We start from the raw sequence: 22,746 nt of genomic DNA, 5'->3' as shown, positions 1-22,746 counted from the left end.
ATTCATTTAGAAAAACAACAGATCTGGGGGAGATTTCATAGTCCCGTTTTTTAATAATAAAGACTTTTGAAAGGCACGGGATTATGTTACAGCAGATTTCATCACTTTTGTTTTTTAATATCAAACCGAAAGTTATGTCATTTATTGAACTCAACTTCATTTTCACAAAGGGGGAAAAAATTGTCTTCAAATTTAAAGCGTGTAATTATTCAGAAGGATACATATTGTTCACACTTTTGAAGTGAGTATCTTTTGCATTGGGTGGTATGGAGAATGCGAGATACATCGCTCTTAATTTTTCCCTTGATTTTTTTGTCAAATTTGTGTAAAATATTATTCCTGTTCTGTCTACCTGGGAATAGTATTTCTAAGTCGCCTACTTCCGGTCGCTGATTAGTTTGACTGACTTGATGCAGCCCTGCTTCAAAAGGTTTTTCCCACTCTCACGTGTACGCGCGCGCACATTCATTCTCACTCTCAAACACACACACACATACACTCACACACATTCACTCACTTACTCCTTTCTCTTTTCAAAAGGCCCTTGTGAAACAGATTGACAGGCTAGGATGAAAATGAGGCGGACGCTCGGTCACGACTTCAGTGCGTACGCGTCCTTTTGAGAAGACCTCTAAACTTGGATCATATCACCATGGGAGCTATTTGGGCTGCAAGGGACTTTTGTTTGTTTTTGCTCTTGTTAAATAGTCGCCAAAGCGCAGGTCTTCCAGAGATTCGAGGTGGGACTGTAGTAAGTGTGTGTGTTCATGTGTGTCTGTGTGTTGTGTTTTCCAGAGAGGGCGATTTTACGCACGCTTTCAGGCGCTCATGTTGTTTCTCCACTTGTGACTTTTTGAAGTTTTGCAGTTTGTTAATTTACGGCTGTATTGAGTGTCGCTGTGTATATAAATTGCCTCTCTCCAACATATGTTTTTAAAACAAGTTTTTTTGTTTAAATCGCATCAACACGCAAGTTTCAGGTGAATTTAAATGCACTGACTTTTTGAAATAACAGGTTGCAGGCTATTTTCATTAGTGGATACATTTCTTTTTTAGTGTAAGTCTGTTTAAAAGGGTTTGTGTTCACCCTCTGGAGTGTTTTCTCACAAACTAAAACAAAATTATAAGTGCATCAACTGTTAATATAGGCCCAATAGTATGTCTTGTATAAGACTGTTCGAATAGGTTTTCATAAATATGACTTAAAAGGGTCCTGTGGATTTCAGCAGATCCATGTGCAGAGGGAAGTGATGGCTGTCACATTGATGCTATTTGTCAGACTACTCCAGGCTCTTACAAGTGCACGTGTAAAGCAGGCTTTAAAGGAGATGGAAAACACTGTGAAGGTAAGTGTCTCTTTTGTATTGTCCTGTTTAATGCGCATTCAAAGGTGGTTACATAAGCCTAACATTATTAAATCTGTTCCTCCCTAATCTCTGAATGATACTATTTGATCTTCCTGTGTAATGTAGGATTTACACCATAAATCTAGGCCCTCAAGTTGTTCTATGCTGAAATGTTTTGAATTATAAGTTCCCTCATCAGTAGTTGAATGTGTACTCATGTGATTTTCACTTCTCAGACACTGATGAATGTGACCTGGAATACAATGGTGGCTGCGTACATGAGTGCAACAATATCCCAGGCAATTATCGCTGCACTTGTTATGATGGATTCAACTTGGCGCATGATGGACATAACTGTCTCGGTAAGATCAGCTTTAAAGCATGAGTAAATAACCTTTGGTGAGTAATCATTTGTAAACTCAGTGTGTGTGCTGTATGTGAAGTTTCCCACACTCACTTACGCTTCTCTTCTTGAGGTACATTTGGTAAACAAAAGATTTAGTCGAACACAAACAGTTTTGATTTGGTTCACACAGTGGTTTAAGCTTTTTTTTTTTAAATGTTAATGTTTGAATTTTGTATTTGAAAAAGCTTTATTATTATCTGAAATGTTGGAAAAACGTCCCTGTTTGATTTCCATGAAGTTAAAGGTCAATGGAGAACATAACCCATATTTTTACACAGATTTGTAGACACATTTAATCATTAAATTAAACCCTCTGTACTGTAGATGTGGATGAATGCAAGTTCAACAATGGAGGGTGCCAACACACTTGTGTCAACACCATGGGCAGCTATGAATGCCGCTGCAAAGAGGGTTTCTTCCTCAGTGACAACCAGCACACATGCATCCATCGCTCTGTTGGTGAGTATCCACCATGCACACTTGTTGTTGCCATAAATGCAGCTTTAGCTTGAAGACACAGATTTACTACACCTGAACTCAACTTGATTTTTTTTGTACTCCTATTGTCTTTAGTTTCTAGTTTCTCAGTTTCTGGGTCATTCATAATGGAATTGTTTTGTTTGTGTGCGCTTGTGCGTGTGTTTGCAGAGGCTTGCATTAGCTAATTGTATAGAGCTTAGAAAAAATGGAGACTCATGTTGCAAATTCTCCCAATATTCATATACAAATCTAAGATTGATGGCATTATGAGGGGTGACAGGTTCAAGCTGGCTCCCGTCACTGAGCTTTTATCTGCTGCAGCCTCATGCTGTGGGAAAAGGATCACTGTGTCCCAGGGAACAAAATAAGTTAATAACTGCAACACTCAGATCTATGTGGTCTGTGTCACAGATTAGTCTGAAGTGCCTTTGTATTGTCCTCTTAACTGAAGTCAACTAAATGCAAGCACTTTCCACTCCATCGAGTCATGGCAACCCTTTTAAATCCCCTGGACCTGTTCACTCAACTGTGACCCATCTTTATAAATGCTGCTTTACTCATCTCGCTGCAGCCTACACAGAGTTTGTTTCAGAGCTTATTTTCAGGGGACATTCAAGAAACCTTTGCTGTGCTTACAGAGTTTCCCCCTCTCTCAAATAAAACAGAGGTTGATATTTTTTTGATTGAGTAATGTGTGAGAACAATCAGTGTCTTTGAGGATGCCAGACTAATCTCTCAGTGTGTGTGCCTTTGTGTGAAGCAGGTCACTCACTGTAGGAGAGTTTCATTGTGTACCTCTCTCCCCTCTCTCTATCCCAGAGGGCCTCAACTGTATGAATAAGGAGCACGGTTGCGCCCACATCTGCAAAGAGACACCCAAAGGGGGCGTGGCCTGCGAGTGCCGTCCGGGGTTCGAACTGGCCAGGAACCAGAGAGACTGCATCCGTATGTGCTCTGCAGCATGACGCTAACTTCACACAACACACCAACCGAAATGTTGAACTGATCAAATGTCTTACGGCTGCAATGTTTATCATCCTGCAGTAACCTGTAACCATGGCAATGGAGGCTGCCAGCACACCTGCGAGGACACAGAGAGCGGGCCTATATGCAGGTGTCACATCAGGTACACACTGCAGCCTGACAAGAGGTCGTGTGTAGGTAAGGAAATACTTTTGGGCTCAGGTGTTGCTTGACATGGGAATGTTAAACAATGTCATGATGCTGCAGTCACATTTCTGTATGCTGAGCATGAAAACACATGCTCATCATTTTCTGTCACCTTAAATCATTTTACATTCACTTTTAAGAACTCATCGTAATATGACTAATTATTCTCAGATTGGTGTGTTTAATCCAGTCTTTTATTTAAAAGCTCTGTTATTAGTTTGGTCAGTTCAAACATAACTACAAATTAATCTAAACATAAAGCTAACAAATATGATAGACTTGGTTTATGCGTAGAAATAAAGCACAAAAAACTGAATATTTCACTCATTCATTCACCTTGATAACGTTTTATCTCAGTGGATGGAGAGCTGAGGGTTTGAAAGCTCTTGGGAAAGTAGATCTTGTATCTAGTAAGTGCATCTTAAGTTAAGATTTTCTCATTTGAAGCAAGATGAGGTTTACAGCATTTTATAGGTTTTGTTAATTCAAACAGAAGTGTGGAATTTGATCATTTTAAAGACATTCAGCCACTACCGAAGGAAGAATAGGAAAATTTGACTTTTGTCTGGTTGTTAATTCTCAGAGAGATAAAAAACAACATAAACGGTAGATTAATAAAATAAATACTAATTAATGAAATACATAAAATTAAAATCAATAAAGTAAAATTAATAGAATAAGTCAAAAAACTGTTAAAGTTAAAAATATCAGATAAATACAATAAATAAATAAGATACATAAACATTGTTAAAACAGTTATAATAATAATAATAATAATAGTCAAGTCAAGTCAAGTCAAACTTTATTTATATAGCACATTTTGAAACAAGCGCAGTTGACCAAAGTGCTGTACAAGCTTTAAAACACAATATCAGTAAAAACATATATTAATTAAAAATAGTAGATATTAAAAAAATCAAAAGATACCACACAAAAAAGCCACAATAAATAAAAGCAAAATAAAATGTTGGGATGTCTCGCTCAGCAGGTATTAAAAGCCAACGCAAAGAGTAATGATGCAGTCCAGGGCTAAAATAATTAAGACAAATTAAAAGCCAGATTAAAAAGGTAAGTTAAGTAAGAAAGCTCATCATTTTGACATCCAGAGGCAGAGTTCCACAGTTCTGGGGCATAAAAACAGAAAGCTCTCTCTCTGTTAGTGTGGGACACACGAGGAACATTTAAAAGGGAAGCATTTGAGGACCCTCAGTGATCGTGGTGGAGCATAAAAAAGCAGGAGTTAAAGAAGTTATTATAGTGTATTTTTTTACATGAGCCAGAACTGTGTGTGTTTTGGTGTTGTTATTTTGTTCTAAATGTAACTAAAACTAGACAACCTCAGCAGAAGGAGCTTCAATTCCAACTGCACCTGACAGTGTGTTGAACTTTGTTTCTTCAGTATTGTGGAGGCTATCTTGATGAATAATTGAAGACACAGTGACTGTAAACATCTCTCTCTGTCAGGCAGTGTACATTTTTCCACACAATGGTTAAGTAGGATAAAGATCAGACATTGGGTAATATCTCTCCCTCCAGCAGCAGTGTGTGTGAGGTCCTGGAGTTTCACTGTGATGTTGTCTTTAGAACCACCTCATAATCTGGTGTCTTATCTGGCACACACCAAGCCGCTACAAGCTGGATATCTCAAGTGTAAACATGCATCTGGTTATTGAAAGATGATCTACACAAACACCCGGAGCTGATGTTAGCAGGAAAGTCACGCGTGTGCTTGTGTTGTTTTGTAAATGTTGTGAAATGGTGCACCCATCCTTATTCTGTGCGTGATTTATTTTGTGTGTCACAGAAAGAGACGAGGCCACGACCGAGTCTGCAGACCACAACGCTACACTCTTTACTGAGGTGGACAAAAGGGTTAAACGAAGACTCCTAATGGGTAACAATCCTGCTCATGGCTAGCAGTTTGTGTTTTATGTGGATGTTGCATTGCAGGGATGTTAAACAGGAGAGAGGGCTAATGTCTAGTAAACCTATGCATTCCTCAGACTTTTGAGCAAACTGTGAAATGACTACTCGCTTGCTGTCTCGCCCCCAGCTTCCTCCCCCTGAAAAATATGCATTTGTGACAGTGTGGTACATTTCACATTGTCCTTCCATTTGGCAAGGGCAGCATGTGAATTTTTCTTATATAGTCAGTATTTATCAGGTGTGTGATTCTGGGCCACTTGATTTGTGCAAAACATTGCATCTCTGGCACTCTACCAAGGCAGGACATGAGCCATCTGGAGTTACAAGTAACAAGGCTTTTCAGGCTTCTGCCTAACCTTGGTATTAGAGTATAACAATAATACATGTGCTGTAAAAAACACTGAATGTGTTTTCAATGCTCTCAAGTGTCCAAAGTAGATTTTTAAAAACCTGTAAAGAAACATGAAATTTAAAATCAATATCAACTTTGTAGTTCTGCTTGTTTTAGGGATCATGTTCAAAGCTCTGTTTACAAAGGATCTTGTATCTGACATTGAGGAATAATGTCCTTCTTAAATGGATTAATGATGTGTTTTAATTTCAGAAACGTGTGCAGTGAACAATGGGGGGTGTGACTGCACCTGTAAAGACACTTCCACAGGTGTGCGCTGCAGCTGCCCCATTGGCTTCACACTGCAGCCGGATGGAAAAACATGCAAAGGTCAGACATCAAATCTACAAAAAGAGACTACATAGAGAAAATGACTGATTTAACTTTGTGGAAATGATGAAAGGATGTCTTGGTTTCCACTTCTCACAGATATTGATGAGTGTGAGCTCCACAATGGTGGTTGTGAACACTTCTGCAGGAACACCATAGGAAGCTTCGAGTGCAACTGCAGGAAAGGCTTCAAGCTGCTGACTGATGAACGTTCTTGTCAAGGTAAAAAAATAAAAAGCCCTTTGATGTTTTTTTAAATTACTCCACGATATTTCAGCTGTGTTCATAAGATGGAGAGGGATGTCATAACATTCACACTGCCCATAACTTGTGTGCATCTGTTTTAAGAAAAGTGTCGCGTTAACCTGTAATTCATCAGATAAGGAACACCTGACGTAGCAAACTTTACCTGTCAAGTTTTACCTAGTGGGGAATTTCAGGATGAGACTCAAACGCTTGTCTGTGGGTGGGAAATCCCGCCTGATGAAGATCATGACTGACTGCCCTGCTATTATGTCATCTGCTCCTCATTCTGATTACAGATATAGATGAGTGTTTTTTTGAGCGCACATGTGATCACACATGTGTGAACTCCCCTGGTGGTTTTCAGTGTCTGTGCAACAAAGGCTACACCATGTATGGACTGGCCCACTGCGGAGGTGAGTCTATATTGGGAGGCGGGAGCTTCACAACAGTGTTAGAACAATTTTAGCATGACATGCAACTTTTCAATTATGAGTGAGTTGTGATAAAAAAAAAACTCTATTAAAATGCATTGAAAATAATGTTGTTTTCCTCTTCTGTCAGATGTAAATGAATGCAGTGTAAACAATGGCGGTTGTGAGCAGGGTTGTGAGAACAGCCTGGGTGGATTCGAGTGCTTCTGCCATCCTGGCTATAAGCTACACTGGAACAAAAAGGACTGCATTGGTAAGCCAGTGCCTCTTCATGTGTGAGAGGCACATCTCTTGATTGTTTGCTGACATCCCACATTTAGGACTAAAACTTGGGGGACAAAAACAGGAGATACTTTGAATTCTGTTCTCTTTTTTTCTCTTTAATTCTCTGTCACTTGGTTTTCTTGTGCTTCAGTTAAATATCCAAAAATCTATGATACTGTCTGCGCAGATGTTGGATTTTTGTGCCCTATTTTCATGTGCCCTCTTCCACCGTGTTGCAATGCAAAGTGTTTCTTTTTACCTTGGAGTTTTGTTGTGATTTCTATCTAGAGGCTGAGGGTTTACCACCTGCAAAACCCACCTCTAAACCTACACTGAACTGTAGCAAGCAGGAGGGAGGGGACCGCTGCTTCCTGACGTGCCAGTCACAAGTTCACATCAGCAGTGGTGAGTTTGGTTGAGCTTGAACTCTGTACAGGATGAATATCATGCCGTTATAACTGCACTTCCAACAAATCCTGCAGAGGAAATAGTTTCTCGTTTCCATTAGTGCAGGATGAGGTTTTAAGGTTTTCACACCTCCCAGTTCAGACATTTTTGAATCCCAGTACCTGCACATCTTTCCTCATTTTAAGTGTTTTTATTCACATGACTACTGTACATACCTTTGCATTAGCATAACATTGAAGTCATTTATTTTTCTTGTAGCTCCTCAACAATGTTTACGAGTTAGTCCAGCCTTTATTATTGCCCCTATATAAAGAAGTAAGCTGTGTTTGCTCTGAACTGTTCCCACTTGCAGCACTATTCTAAGAGCAACAACAACAGTTTCAATCTTGAGAGTAAAACTATACGTTCAGAAATAGCGTCCAAACTTGTTTTTAAGCCGACTTTGTCTGACCAGTTATCCCTTGATGGCTTCCTTAACAACTCCAATGTTACCCCAGCAGTTGCAACAACAGTCCTAATTGATCCTCCACAAATTGCCTTTAAGTTGCAGCTGTGCTGGGGCAGCCTAAGTCAATAATACTGGTTCAAGACTATGATATTGATTAGATTTGTTTGTTAAAAACTGAGACAGATTGTTACCTATATCTTATTTTAGTGATCATTGGTAGCTACATTAAAACTTTGCAAGAGGTCAGCAAAATAAAAAAGGCTCCTATAAATAAAGAAAGAATAATGCTCATAATTCTATGATGTATAATAAAACATCTTTAACACCTGTGATCCAATCAGTATCCCTGATATCACACACATCAGTCAAGTGCACCTTTATATTGTTTGGTATAATAAGTCCCCTGATGAAGTAAAGGTCAGGTATCATCTGATGCAGCAGGGCTCGATCATGTCAATGGAAACATAATCAGTCACTAAGTCTAGCTGTTTGAAATCTGGTTGTGTGTCAACATCAGTCTACACAGCAACTTTTCGTGTTCCTACACGCCGCCTGTTTGCTCTCTCTAACTTGGCTTTTGTGGCCTTAACTTTTGTCTGTGTTGGTCCGTGTGTCACGGCCTCTCGTGTTTGCAGGGACGGAGGATTCCTACACGGTGACCTGTGGAAGGCCCCTGCCTTGCCTGGCTGAAGCACAAAAGAACAACAGCAGCTTGCATTGCTTAGGCAAGTACAAAACATCATAGATTAACATCCATCTTTCCGCTCTGCCACACAAAACAGTAACTCAGGAACGGCTCAGGCTTGACATGTTTTCAGTTGATAAATACTGGGAGTAGATGAAAATGACAAGGTTTTTTGTCCCTCTTTCCCACAGGTCCAGAAATGGCGAATGTTCCACGCATTAAAACCACAGCCACTTTCAAGTCTGGCGCTGCAAAATGCAACTTAAAACGAAGTCAGGAGAAACTCAAGGAGAGCTTGAACTCAGCCCACTCAGGTACAGAGGTTGCCAAACAACAAGCAAAACAAAGCCTCCAAAACACAAGACTTAGATCACACGTAGACAAGGATTACGTTTACAGCTCCTTTATGTTGCTGGTTAAAAAACATTTTGGGTTTACCCAGAACTGCCAGCATTTAAAGCCACAGTCTTTAGAAGATAAAGCAGACCTCAGAGTCAAAGTAAACCGAAAACCAAAGGCGAATGTGAAAGAAATTTTGTGGGGAAAGTGATGTGGTTAGGAGTGTCTTGAATGTCTCAGGGCAGCACTTTGTCTGGCAGTGACAGGGGAGGATGTAATTAGCCATAGCACGCCTTTCAGTTGGGTCTGAGCTAGCCATCAATCACACAGGTTTCCGATTGTGGAATTATTTTGCTTCTCCAAAGGGTTTCGATGTGGTTTTTACATCTCTCACACTAACTGAGAAGGCATATTATTGTTTCAAATAACAGAAAGTGTCACTTTGACAGCTCATTCCTCTTTGGCTGTTCAATCTACAAAAACCCAAAACAGATTAAATGACGTAAATAGAAGATCCGTAGTACGAACCCACGTTTGTTTTTCTCTTTGTAAAAGTGTCAAAGATTTTCTCTGACGCTTGTGTGATTCTGTTTGTTAGATAGCAGGTTCCTCTTCACTGAAAATGTCCAGTTCAGCTACGTGAGCCTACGCTGCACCTCATCCGGACAGCGCACACGCAGCCGCCACGGAAGAAAAGCTGGAGAGGAAGACGGCTCGTCGATAACAGCTGAGTTTGAGCTGGATGTGAACCTAGAGGAGGTAACAGGTTGGTCTCTCTGCACTTCCTCTCTGCCTGCCCGGGACCTTTGCTTCTTGATCTCCATCTTTTTTTCTGTCTTCCGCTGCTGTCTGTTCATCACTAAACAACAACACTGTTAAAGTATCTCCTGTTTTGACTCAGCTGTGGTGGTGGGCTCTGGGATGGGACTCAGAATCTTTTTGTTTTTGTTCTTCATAAGTGGTGGCGTAGTTTGCTCTTACTCTGACTTGATGGTGTTTGTCTTTGTATGTGTAGGTAAGCATGTGAGCGTCCAGGCGTTAAAGCACGATTAGAAATAGGTGTGAGACATTTGTTGTGGAAACAGTTGTGGTATCAAGTGCCTCTCTCAGCAGAGAGCTGTGACCTGAACTGCGTGCGCCGGCGCTCAGAGAAGAGGCTCAGGAAGACCATCAGGACCTTGAGGAAGTCCATAAACCGGGAGCAGTTCCACCTCCACTTCGCCGGGTCTGACTATGAGCTCAGCAAGACTCTGGGCCAGCCGGCTGAGCCTCCAGGACACTGTGTGGGAGGACAGGTGCTGGTGGGCAGGAAATGTGGTAAGTTTTGTTTTTGTTTATGTGTTATTCAGTAAGTGTTAAAGGCTAGGAGACACAAAATTGAGCCAGGCATCCCTCCAGCTGAAAGTATTGAGGATTTTTAGCCCACTGATGTAGATTTATTTATTTATATGATTTATTTATAAAGGGACAATGTACAATATTTAACATAGCAGAAGTTCAATCAGGAGAGACACAATTTGAAGATTAAATGTTATTTATTACAACTGAATGAATAATGAAACTTGACAGAAATCTTTGACGTAAGGACTCTATGGGGATAATTTTGTGAGCGTAGGATGTGTGAATTTGTCAGCAGAAGAAATCCCCCCAGAGTCCAGACACTGGTGGTGGTGGTTGATGAATCCTAGGAATTGAAGACTTGCAGAGACCAGGTGGAGAAGGGGAGGTGGAGGGGTGCGCACCATCAATGCAAGAGGGAACTAGCTGGAGAGAGAGACACGTTTAAAAAGACAGCAGAAAGTTGATAGGCTGACGATAAGGGCGTGCCACTGAGCTATTGGATGACAGCCGCCACTGATCAACCAATGACAGCTCCGGAGCATGCAGCTGGAAGCGAGTGAGCTATTGAACGAGAGAGAGGAGAGTTAAACAACTGCTGTGATTGCTTTTATGGTCTTCCTGTTTGAACTTTCGCTAGAGCTACATTTGATAATCTGATGCAGTGGATTGGAAACCATTTGAAATCTTATACATGACAAATTTGAAAACAATCTAAGATTCTCGAAGCTCAAAAGATGGTGTTTCTCCAGTATCCTACAGTGGTGATATTGCATTGACTTTTTTGTCCAGTATTTTTAAGGTTTGTTTATACAGAGAATCCAGTGGTTTAATGGCAGTCTCCCCAGTCTGACCCCAGCATGTGATACAATATGATATATGGGAAAGGATCATAGCATGCATAAAAGTCTTGGCTGCATCCACTGAAAGACAGTTTCTTATGTGTCTAAAGTTTGTCAAATTGTATTTGATGGTTTTTATAATTTTCTGTTGTCAGTGTTATACGTCCTCTGCTTCCTCGCTGCCAGTTCCGACACACAGGTGGACTTTAAGAAGATTCTGATAAGCAGTCAGCAGATCCGTTAAAATTTCCAGAGTGAAGCAGCGGTATATTTTTGACTAAATGTTCAGACCCGGCGCTGATTAAGTTTGGTCCAGTAGCAGAGAGGCCAGATAGAGAATGCTGTCGGTCACTCACCTCTCCAGGAGACCCACTAAGATGGATTTCAGTGCTGGAGACATACGATGCTCCCAGACCAGGATTTAGATGAACAGATCCAACCTGTTTTGTTGAAGTAACATAAAGGTAGCAACGGCTCTTACAAGGCTCTATACAAACAGTAGACTCTTAGTCATTTCTTTAGGCAATTGAAATGGTCCATGCCAGTGAGATATATTTAGACAAGCTGCTTTAATGATTGGATTTGGAACAGGTGTTGGCCAGATGAATACCATATTTGGTTTTCAGACATGCTGTAATGAGCTAGTCGGAGTGGAGAGCGAGCTCACGTGGAAGAACAGAGACTCTGTTGTTGAGTTCTTCCAGCATCTCTGGATCAGAGTGTAACATGAGGGCTGATGGCAGCTCTCCTGGTAGCTGTTGCCTCTCGCTTCGGTTTTATATACAACCTGTGATGGAGAAAATGTTCATTAAATGCGACCGCACACTGTCAGTGTTGCAGAGCTGAAAGGCTGGCATGTGTTTTCTCTGGCTTTTGGGACCGTGCGCCCCTAATTTCGGGCCTCACAGTAAGTTCTCTGCCTGCTGCACGACGTCTTAATATCAGTTAGAGCTGAAAGGCTGCCTTTCCTCCATTGAGATGTCTAAATATTTGTTCAAATGTTACGTGTTTTGCTCAATATTTGAACCTCCCCAGCAAATGTTTTGATCAGACATAGATGCAGATCTTCAATTGCCTTTTAAAGATTTTGTTTACCTGGACAAAGCGTGTGGAAGTGTTCCAATTTTAGACCAGATATGGCCAGAAACTACAACTAATCTGCAGTTTCATGAGATAACGTAGCTTTTCTTGCATGTCTCTCCCTTTAACTCTACTTTTCTTGGCCTCTACTCGAGCATCAAAGTGAGTTTGGCTGCTGAGCCGTGCTGACATGATTTAAACCCCAGCTCCTACTCTTCATTACTCCTCTGTTTCGGTAACTCAGCTCCTTAAGTGTGTTGATTTCTTGACTCCCCCGCTATGCTTTCAGGTCAACATTAAGCAGTCTATTGGCCATGGCAGGGGTGTAGACATGTAATTTGGGAGAGGAGTGGAGGGGGGGAGCTGAAAGGCATTCTTCTTAACCTCCAGCTCTTTAAAGGAGCTATATTTTTCCCCTCCTCCTCCCCCAACTCCCGCTTTGGCTTAGTTCGGAGTGCAGTTTAGTCCTATTCAGTTTGCCCACTCCATTGAAAAGCCCATTCGGGGCTTGTTCTCGCTGCCTCAGATGGATGACAACACAGACTCTTGTGCATTTGGAGAAAATATGCTTTCTGTTCAGAGACTTTATGAAGCATTTCTTCTCTTACTCTGTTTCGGTTACTGCTTAACTCAGTTGAAAATCCAGGATCTTAAATGAAGCAGGTTGATCATTATTTACATTATTTTGCAAATATTCGTAGCTTCAAATGTATTTCATCCTGCTGGTTATCTCTTTACTTAACACTATCTTCATTTGAGTGCATCAAACACATTCATGTTCATGTTTAGAAAGCAGAGCCAGCACAAACATGTAAACACGAGTGATCCAAATTCATGTTTCTCATCTCGATGCGCGTCCACGTCTATTTGACCGACTTGTTTGCGTGTTTGTTTTAACGTTGAAGATGTTTAGGAAGTGCTGTTGATTCAAGCTGGCAGTTTGAGTGCTGTGTCCCCCCTGCCCCCCAGCTGGGGCCACTTTGCATGACCCCCAGCCACTAAACTGCTAAAGAGAATTGACTTCAGCCACACCATGGGAATCAATTAGCATCAGTTGTTTGGGCCTCGGCTTGATGGGCGCGAGCAGCGATTGGGCCGAGCAGAATGGGGGGATTCAGAAACCTGACCCCTTTTATTGGGTTCAGCTCCTTACCACTGTGATACCGTGGTGTTTTCCTATGTCATCAAGTAGGCACAGACTGAGGACTTGAATAGAGGTGAAAGGTCTTTTAAACCTCTTTGGGGCCATCAATTCGAGGACTCTATAGAAGCGTTCTTTGCATTTGAAAGGCTTCAAGGTTTTTTCTCTCTTTCACTCTCACTCTCTCTCTTCTCGCACTGCTTCCCTCTGTCAAATAAAAGCTGTTAGAGGACAATGCAATGATGGCTCCTCATGGTCTTTCAGAGTAAACAATGGGTTCCAAAAATGAACTGCTCTTGAGAGAATTACATTTTCTTTCTGTGGAGGAAAATCGAACAATTTGCTGAGCCACGTATAAAGGATCAACATTAGAGCTTTTGTGTGTGGAGCTTTCAGAGATTGTGGTTTCTCTACTTACAGACGGCTTAAAGGCTACAACGGAGGCACATTTTGTGCTAAAGGCCTAACATTTAATTGATTTATTCTTGTGCAAGATCAGCGTTCAGTTTTCAAGGAAAACTTCTAAAGACCATCAGACAGACGCAGTAATTCCCAAATTAATTACAGGCATCACTCTGCGTGGGAGGAATCAAAGCAAAACGGCGCTTTGCTCCCTTTAATCAAGCCTTTGCACTTTTGTAAGATAAGAGGGAAATACTCTCTTTGATTTGCTTCTGTGTTTGCTTTTAAGAGAGGTGAGGGTGCTTATAGTGGTTGAAATGTTCCTCCCCAATGCACAGCCGTGGTGAAGAAAGTATTAGGATGTGAAAGATGAAATGAGGGTTTGTGCTTTTTGTCTGAACGCTCAACTTTATGGTTTGAAGAAACTTTTAAACGCAAGGTTTGTGTGTATGTGGTTGACCTTGCTGCCTCTTTTGCACAAAGTGATATCCTAGTTGGATTTTATTGCATTACTATTGTGACAACTTAAAGCAATTACTAATTAAAAGTTACATCTATTACTTCTGAAGACATTTCTGGTGTTAAAATGACCTCAAATAGACTTTATTTCACTAAGTAGTAGATTCATACCACAACTTTTAACAGCTCCATTCCCCTTATACATATCTTGTCTAGGTAAAAGTTATAAAGGGTAAATGTTGTATCCCGTCTTGATTCCACATAGTTTGCTTTTGATGTGACATCTTTTTTAATCACACTCCATTTTATATGAGTTATGGGTTTCTTGAATGGCATACCTGTTCATTTTATCAAAACACACTGTGCACTGTTGAAAAATGGAAATTACTGTTGACTTAGGTGACACAACTTCTATGTTTTTTTTGGAACCTTGTAAAGTAAGTTTCGTTTTGGCAGTTCAATGTGTGATATCGAAAGAGGATTATTTAAATGTTGCTACTCTTTCAATCAGAGCATTTGAGATATGTTGGTTTGAACTAAATTAGCTGTAATCTTAAGCCACTAGGAAAGTTTATGTTTTTTTTTGCCCTTAGTTCATACAATAAACGTTTTCTTTATTGTGGTTTATGCTTACTTGAAAAAAATACAGACCAAAAGCCTTTAGAGCACAACGATCAACATGCCTCTTGGATATTTAGGACTAGTTATTTATTTAAGTTTCAGCACCAGATACTTCTGAACTCTAACTGGAGTTTATAATAAATAAATAAATAAATAGATAGATAGATAGATGGATGGATAGATAGATAGATAGATAGATAGATAGATAGATAGATAGATAGATAGATAGATAGATAGATAGATAGATAGATAGATAGATAGATAGATAGATAGATAGATAGATAAATGAAATAAAATAAAATGAAATGAAATGAAATAAATTTAAAAATTGTGTAAAGGTTGTTTCACTATGACCAGGCTACTTGTCATAAACAGAAGATACCTGGTTAAAGTAAAAGACAAAAGTGCAGTCAACTCTGATGTGATTCCTTCAGAAGCCACTTAGGCTTGACTTGAAACCCAAAATTTAAAGCCCCAATGAACCGTTACACTGAGCTGTAAACTCTGCTGAGATCAATGATACTTGAAAAAGTTCATTGCCAGGCCAGTAAACTGTTAAAGTCTGTCATCAGGTTGATAAATTGACCTGGCTAAGCTTCCTTTGATGTGTGAAGGATGCTCTTAACTGTGTTTATCCGTTTCAAGTGTGTACATGGTGCTGTTTGATTACACTCAAAGAGGCAGCTGATGAAGCCTGGCTCACTTTTCTGCAATTGTCCTGTCATGCAACTGAACCGCTGTACTTCTGTATAAATCAACGGTGTGGTTAGGACTGTTTGATTCTGTGTAGCCACAGGCCTTCCTGCTGTATTTCTTAATTATGTCTGCATTTAACATTGTCTGTCTAGTTTTTGTAGGCAAGCTTAACATGAATCACATCTAGCTGCTGAAAATAAGTTCAGACACACGCTTGTTTTGGGATGATTTCACTAAGTTGTTGTGTTCAGTTTGTGAGGGAAACGTTTGATTTCAACAGCTTGGTTCATTCAATTCTTCATCTTTCTAAACAAGTTATTTCAGAGAATGAAAGCATTTGTGTTCAAACTCATCACAACACCAAGACAAACCATCATGTCTCGTTAATGTGACAAAGCAACAAGCCACAAGCTTGGCAGCTCCTCAGTGAAACATTGCACGCCTCAGTCTGTGTCTGTTCAGTGTGTATTGTGTGTGTTTCTGTGACTCCTTCTACAAGTTGAGTTATTGAGCCTCCATCCGTCTCGTGTCTCTTTCCCTCCTGTCTGTCAGTGAGCTGCAGTGTCGGGACGCACTTTGATGCAGATCAGGGCAGGTGTGTGCTGTGCCCTGCTGGAACGTTTCAGGACGAGGAGGGACAGATGTCCTGTGAGGTTTGTCCCGGACCTGAGGGAAGAGATGTCTCCAAGGTGGTTGGGGCTCGAAACATGTCAGAGTGTGGAGGTAAGATGGTCAAGTCAAACTTCTGTTAGCATATTAAGAACTTTTGAACCATACTTTAATTTATTCATGTTTTTAAGCACGTTTTGAGGGAGCCTGAAGTTTAAGAATCCGCCACAAACTGTGTCAGTAAATGTCAATACATAATTGAAATAATGAACCCAAAAGCATCCCTAAAAAGACTCAAAAGCAGTGTACAGAAGAAACGGGGGAAATAATGAAAGGAGCTTCAGAAAGAGCAACTGAGGATGGATGTGTTTTTCAGGATGTGAATTAAAAGTAGACAGAATGAAAAACTGTGAAACAGGCAAAAATGACTCTCGAGTTTGGTCCAGGAATGTTGAACTATTCCTTTAAAAAAGGTAGATTTCATATTTCATGATTTGATATTTAGAAAAACAAACTTTAGATTTGGATTTACTTATTCTACTGTGTTGATAAAACTGCATTACTTTAAATTTAGCAACACCTTAAAAACCGTATTTACAATCAGACACATAAAAAAAAATGCACACAGCAAAGGGAAATTCTTTGTAACATTTGGAAGACAAAGAAAGGCAGAAAAGTAAATAAAGGCCTTGAAGGAATCAATATGTAGGAAACTATTCAGTGAGTTTAAGTCACACAGGAAGGGATGGTGACTCGATAGGGATCTCTCCCTGGCAGATGTTCTGCTTTGTGTAAAGCCAAAGAAGCTTGAGCTTAGATGTTGAAGATGTATTTGAATTCAAAAGGTGAACAAGCCTCTTTCAGTCGGACATGAAAGGCTGAAGGAGCCAGCATGTTTTGGTCTCCTCCTGAGCTGTTATCAGAGTCACTTTGTGGCTGAATCCCAGATCCCATCTCCTCCGTCAGACTAAACAACAGAGGCTATCTGAAAACTCCCACTCGCCCAGTTTGTATTAGTCATGTGTGAGAGAGAGTGGTTGTGCACTCAGAGATAGATTCCATTAACATCAACCTCATCTCTTAAAGAAAGAGTATTTTCTCCTGTGCTTCACTTGAAATGTAGCCACAGAAAACCTCCCTATAAACTAAATAAAGCTGTGCAGTGCTCAAAAGTTTGTACGACAGATCAAATGTTGCTAATAGACTAATGCTGGTGTGTGTGTGTGCTCAGGTCAGTGCTTCCCTGGTCAGTACTCCCATGATGGCTTCATCCCCTGCCTGCCCTGTCCTCTGGGAACCTACCAGTCAGAAGTGGGACGCACATCCTGCTTCGCCTGTGGAGGGAACCTGGTCACCAAGCGCAGCGGTGCATTCACATTTCAGGAGTGTGAGACCAAAGGTGAGAACGTCATGTGGTGCTTTGTTGTTGAAGTCCATTAAGATGTAGTTTTTGTCATTTTGAGGTTTGAATTTGGGGGTTTGATGGGTTTTTAAATAGTTAAGAAATTTACTTATTTATGGTAAACTTTTTCTCACTCTTTGTCACACTTGTAATCACAACAGTATTTTCATGGTTGCTGAGTCTATGGAGCTGTTTTGGGGGCTGACAGGCACTCTGCTGCCCTCTGCAGCTGAACCACTGTCTGTGCATCTAACTGCTCAACTTGATTTTAAACCATACACCTCCTTGATGTCAACCCACCAGGAACTGCCAGGAACTGCCAGGACCTGCCTCATGACAGTGCATTATGAGGATGATAAATAGATAAAAAATAATAAATAAATAAATATATATATAAATGTATAAATCAATAATAATATTGATATTATTATTATTATTATGACTATAATAAAAATGATGAAAACAAATATAACAATAATCAGAATACGAATAATCCAGCTGCTTAAGAAAGTGTTCTTTGAGCTTTTAAAACTCTTTTAAAAACGTATTTATCAATGTGCTTTTAAAGGAGATTTCACCTGAGCATGTTTTCATCAAGAGGTTTTTTTTGTTTGTTTTTTAAATTCTCTATTTTTGTTATTCGACAGCAGTTTGTTTTACAGAGCATTGACATATAAAGGAGAGAATAATATTCATTTCCTCTGCAGTCCTCCGTTTTTAAAGATTATTAGAACTAAATACAACCTGAGGGAGACAATATGTATGCATTAGAGTAAGCCAGAGGCATTTCAGGCAGAGATAAGTGACAGAAAATCACATAAAAAAAACAGAAAACAAAAAAACCCCATGTAATTAGAGAAGACAAGACAGTATCACCGGGTCCTTGAATGGTATCATCCACAAAATCTGTCTGTAGGGTTTTACATAGTTAGTCCACTTGGTCCAGAGTTTAATAAATACACCCTTCTGAAGTCATGAACAGAAAGTAATCCTTTCCATAACACAAATATCATTTACATATCAATCCACTCCTGTATTGTGGGAGTTTCAGGAAGCAACCAGCACCTCCTAATGGCTTTAAGAGGTTTTTGTTTTAATCTTTAATTTCTGTTGTTGTTTTTATTCTAAGTAAAGTTTATTCTTTTATTGAATTTTTGTTTCTTTCTTATTTTTAAAGTACTTTGTTACTCTATTTTGAAAAGTGCAAAATTCTTATTATTCTTTTCATTTTTATTTTTATTTTTATTTTTATTTTTATTATTATTATTATTATTGCTAACTTTTAATACCCACATTTTCTTTATATAGTTTAGGAGGGGGGTAGTAAGAGTGGAAAAGACTGTCATTTTTGGTTTTCACTAGTTGAAATTTGAGGAGGATACAGGATGGAAGAAAATGTTCTGGTAGCTTCAATCAGACAGGATGAATTCTGTTCTTTATATTTTGCATCTTTGTGTTTAACCTGAGATACTAGCAGATAAGAAGAAGGTGATACAGACTCTATAAAAAAAGTCTCATCAAGCTGCTTTCCTGAGAGAAAAGATAAGCTGCTGGCATTTCTCTTACACCATGTCATTACACTTTCAGTTCTTAGTTTGTTTTCTCATAAATGTCCCAAATACCTAAAGGAGTCCTCATTTTCTTTGATGCAAACATTCAGCTCAGGGAGAATATCTGCAGCATAACTTTAACATACAGTCCTCTATCTCTGTCCTTGGCTTCTGCAGTCCAGTGTTCTCCAGGACATTACTACAACACCAGCACACACCGCTGCATCCGCTGTCCCACGGGCACATACCAAGGAGAGTTTGGACAGAACTACTGCGTCGCATGCCCCGGAAACACCACCACCGACTTTGACGGCTCCACTAACATCATGCAATGCAAAAGTGAGTTTGTTTAAAACATACACAGCTGGAGAATGAGACACTGCAGTAGTTAATAATAATAATTCACAATGCAGTATTGAGAACAAAACATATTCCACCATCTGATCTGTGACACTTTACAGACCGACACTGTGGAGGAGAGCTGGGAGATTTTACCGGCTACATCGAGTCACCAAACTACCCGGGGAACTACCCATCCAACGTTGAGTGCACCTGGACCATCAACCCTCCGCCCAAACGCAGAATCCTTATTGTGGTCCCAGAGATCTACCTGCCTATTGAGGACGAGTGTGGAGACTACTTAGTGATGAGAAAGAGCTGTAAGGAGAGAGTGAATTAGTCAGCACACATTCTAATCTTTGTTTCAGGATTGTTATTAGTTTGATAGCTTGATTCAGCTAAGGTTGGCGCTATGCATGTTTGGCCTGTTTCCATTTTACCATAAAAAACAACATAATTATCTTCTGTGTCAAACTGGGGTTCATGTTGTATTGTGTGCCTACAGCTCTTTCCAACTCTGTGACAACCTACGAGACCTGTCAGACATACGAGCGTCCCATCGCCTTCACATCGCGCTCCAAGAGACTCTGGATACAGTTCAGGTCCAACGAGGGGAACAGTGGGAAAGGCTTCCAGGTCCCATATGTGACGTATGATGGTAGGATGACAAACTTTGTTGTTTTGTGCTTTTGTCTTTTACACCCTCTTCTACCACCCTCTGCTTTCTGTGCAGATTTGAAACTAACAAGATGTGTTTCTATTTTGTTTTTGTTTTTAGAGGATTACCAAGAATTGATAGAAGACATCGTCAGAGATGGAAGATTATATGCTTCAGAGAATCACCAGGAAATTCTCAAGGTTTGTCGTTACACAAGCTTCAAATTCTTAACATGCTTCACATGGAGGATTTCTTATTCCTCTGTTGTATGTTTAAACTTAAGACCTTTTTACTACTTGGTCTTCTTAACTTAAGTTATAAAACTTTCCTGCAGGGCCCAGCAGCAACTGGGTAGATACCAGATCACCATACACATTGACTCATAAAAAAACATCAAAATAAACTTAAACACGCTGTCAGACACATCTTTTGCAAACATATTCCTGCATCGCTCAGATCATTTAGAACATTTTGTGCAAAAAATTCACAAGTGCAACTTCAGTGTGTGACATCCAACTAAAAAACCAACAAGCCACTTTTACAAAGGGAGCATGCAACTTCCAAATTGTTTATGGAAACACCATTGGTGGAGGTAAAACCAGGTCATTGTCATAATTTCATGTCTTTGTTTTAGTTGCTGTTACGTTTGGTGTTGATTTAACGTCAACCTTTACCGGTAGTCCTAATACAAAATTGGCTATGCTATCCTTGAAGTGGAGAGCAGTAAGCATCGTTTTTATTAAGCCTTGCTGCACCCTGTCATAACTAGAGGTCAAGCTCTCTGGTTTGGAAATCACTGCAGCACAGCACATTGTTTTGTGATGCTGTGTCTGCCATCTAAATTACATCATAGTATCACTGATACAGGTTAAAGATTTCCTTGGCTTGCTGTTATCTACCGAAGCGTGTTGCAATCACATGAGAAAAATAAATCTGCTCTGTTTCTTCTGAATTAACAAAATACCGCTGCTGTAAAATCCAAACAGCACCTCAAGGCCACACAAGGAAGTAGCATGCCCCGGTTGTTCAGTTTAATCCAGTTTTATTTACTTTGTGTTTAAGACTTTGAGAGAGACTGGTGTCTTTAAATAACACAGATGGTGTTCTTATTAGGTTGTCAACTTTGTGCAAGGATTTTAGACTTTGCAGTTGTTTAAACGCAAGGCCCGTTCTGATCTGCTGGACTTTGCAGCATTTCTCCCAAATCAGCTGAGAAAATACGGCATACTTCATGGATATAAGATGATTAATATGAAATAGATTCAAGCTGGCTACGTGGTGACTCAAGAGACAATCAGACAATTGCTGAAAATACAGGATCCCCACCGAGTTCAACTAAAGCGCCGGGTATTTTGTTAATTCTGAAAAACAGGGCAGATTTTTTTTCTTAAATCCATGCAATACGCCTCTGTAGTTACCCTGTACGTTTTTTCTTTTTTGCAGTGTATCACCCTCTTGTGGAAAGTTATGGAAATACAAGCTGTTGCAATATATTTACGGCTTTCCATTAATGCAGTTCATTTTCTCATCAGGACAAGAAACTCATGAGGGCGTTGTTTGACGTGCTGGCTCACCCACAGAACTTCTTCAACTACACGGCACAAGAATCAAGAGAAATGTTCCCAAAATCCTTCATCCGCTTCCTGCGCTCAAAGGTCCTGAGGTTCCTCCGCCCTTAGGATGTCGCTCCCCATATTCATGAAAAAGCCAGATCAGATGCAGGCCAAAGTATCTGATTTATCCACTGATGCCTTTTAAAACTGTTCTGTAGTTATCTGTTTTTGCATGGAGTGATTCTAGAGAGGACCAAAACTGATCCTGAGGAGAACTAAGACAAGTCAAGCAAGTGGACTTAAAACTGGAGCTTTAAGAGGGAGAGAAGATTGGGGATAATTGGTACAGGTTGCGGACCTCAGATCTGGATCTCCTCACTTTGTTTTGAACATTGGAAACATGAAACAGAGGAACTTTATACCCTCTTTTTTAAATTTCAAGGTCATCATATGTTAGCTAAACAGATATATACAGAGTGCCAGAGAAACTGTATAAAGCGTGTGTATCTAACCTTAACATAGACTACTTTTACAGGTAGAGGTTAATCGACTGAAATACTTTTAAATGTCAGAAACAAACATAGCACAAATGTTTTCTCGGGAACATTAGCACTACTGAAGAAGTAGTGGCACCACAAAAGCAATTATTCAGAGTAATGTTTTGTATATGATGTAAAAAGTTTAGGGAAATGCTAATGTATTCTAGGATCTACATACATTTTTGACAGTGTAGCATTGCTGCTATCGCTGGGTAGCCCATGTATTTGATGTTAGGGTGTGTGAGTGACTGCTACTGCCCCTGGGGAATCTTTTCATTTTTCAAATAATGTACAGTGGCACCAGTATGCAACAATACACTGTGTATTGTGAACTAGCAACCAAAGACAACTGTGGGTACTGTGAACACTGCAGAGAATAGAAAGAGAGGTGACTTGAGAGATTGAATATGTCAGAAGACTGAACATGTCAAAAAAGTCCTGTAAAATAGAAGTGAGCTATACACCTGTCTTAGATGACATATGTATGTATATTTTTTTATGGTTTTGTACATCTTATATGCTGTAAATAAAGATAGGACACTTATTTTGTGTTTTTATTCCCTTCCTCAACTTTTATTGCTTTTCTCTACAGCAAATCAAAACTACTGAACTTTTTAAGCTGCCTTTCATTCACATAGGGGAGAACG

The 22,746-nt window shown here is 39.9% G+C and overlaps 1 protein-coding gene across 3 annotated transcripts; it reads left to right on the top strand.

Annotated features, from left to right (window-relative positions):
• Positions 1 to 235: 235 nt before the first annotated feature.
• Positions 236 to 22,643, top strand: scube2 (signal peptide, CUB domain, EGF-like 2). Of its 3 annotated transcripts, XM_034679481.1 has the most exons (24): positions 236 to 430; positions 541 to 740; positions 1,227 to 1,346; positions 1,583 to 1,708; positions 2,077 to 2,211; positions 3,052 to 3,177; positions 3,277 to 3,393; positions 5,207 to 5,296; positions 5,933 to 6,049; positions 6,149 to 6,271; positions 6,592 to 6,708; positions 6,857 to 6,979; positions 7,279 to 7,395; positions 8,482 to 8,571; positions 8,723 to 8,845; positions 9,469 to 9,636; positions 9,981 to 10,187; positions 16,002 to 16,172; positions 17,290 to 17,457; positions 19,188 to 19,349; positions 19,472 to 19,669; positions 19,855 to 20,007; positions 20,128 to 20,207; positions 21,540 to 22,643. In XM_034679481.1, the coding sequence occupies exons 2-24, from the start codon at positions 653 to 655 to the stop codon at positions 21,684 to 21,686; spliced, it is 3,066 nt and encodes a 1,021-aa protein (XP_034535372.1). In that variant the 5' UTR covers positions 236 to 430; positions 541 to 652; the 3' UTR covers positions 21,687 to 22,643. The 3 variants fall into 3 exon arrangements, with proteins under 3 accessions (XP_034535372.1, XP_034535371.1, XP_034535373.1); XM_034679480.1 differs by lacking the exon at positions 236 to 430 and having other exon boundaries at positions 450 to 740; XM_034679482.1 differs by lacking the exon at positions 236 to 430 and having other exon boundaries at positions 462 to 740; positions 1,230 to 1,346.
• Positions 22,644 to 22,746: the final 103 nt, after the last annotated feature.

The sequence above is a fragment of the Notolabrus celidotus genome, chromosome 3 (assembly GCF_009762535.1).
Source record: "Notolabrus celidotus isolate fNotCel1 chromosome 3, fNotCel1.pri, whole genome shotgun sequence".
Classification (NCBI taxonomy): domain Eukaryota; kingdom Metazoa; phylum Chordata; class Actinopteri; order Labriformes; family Labridae; genus Notolabrus; species Notolabrus celidotus.
The sequence above is the reverse complement of the archived record's forward strand: the minus strand, read 5'-3'. Positions and strand labels throughout refer to the sequence as shown.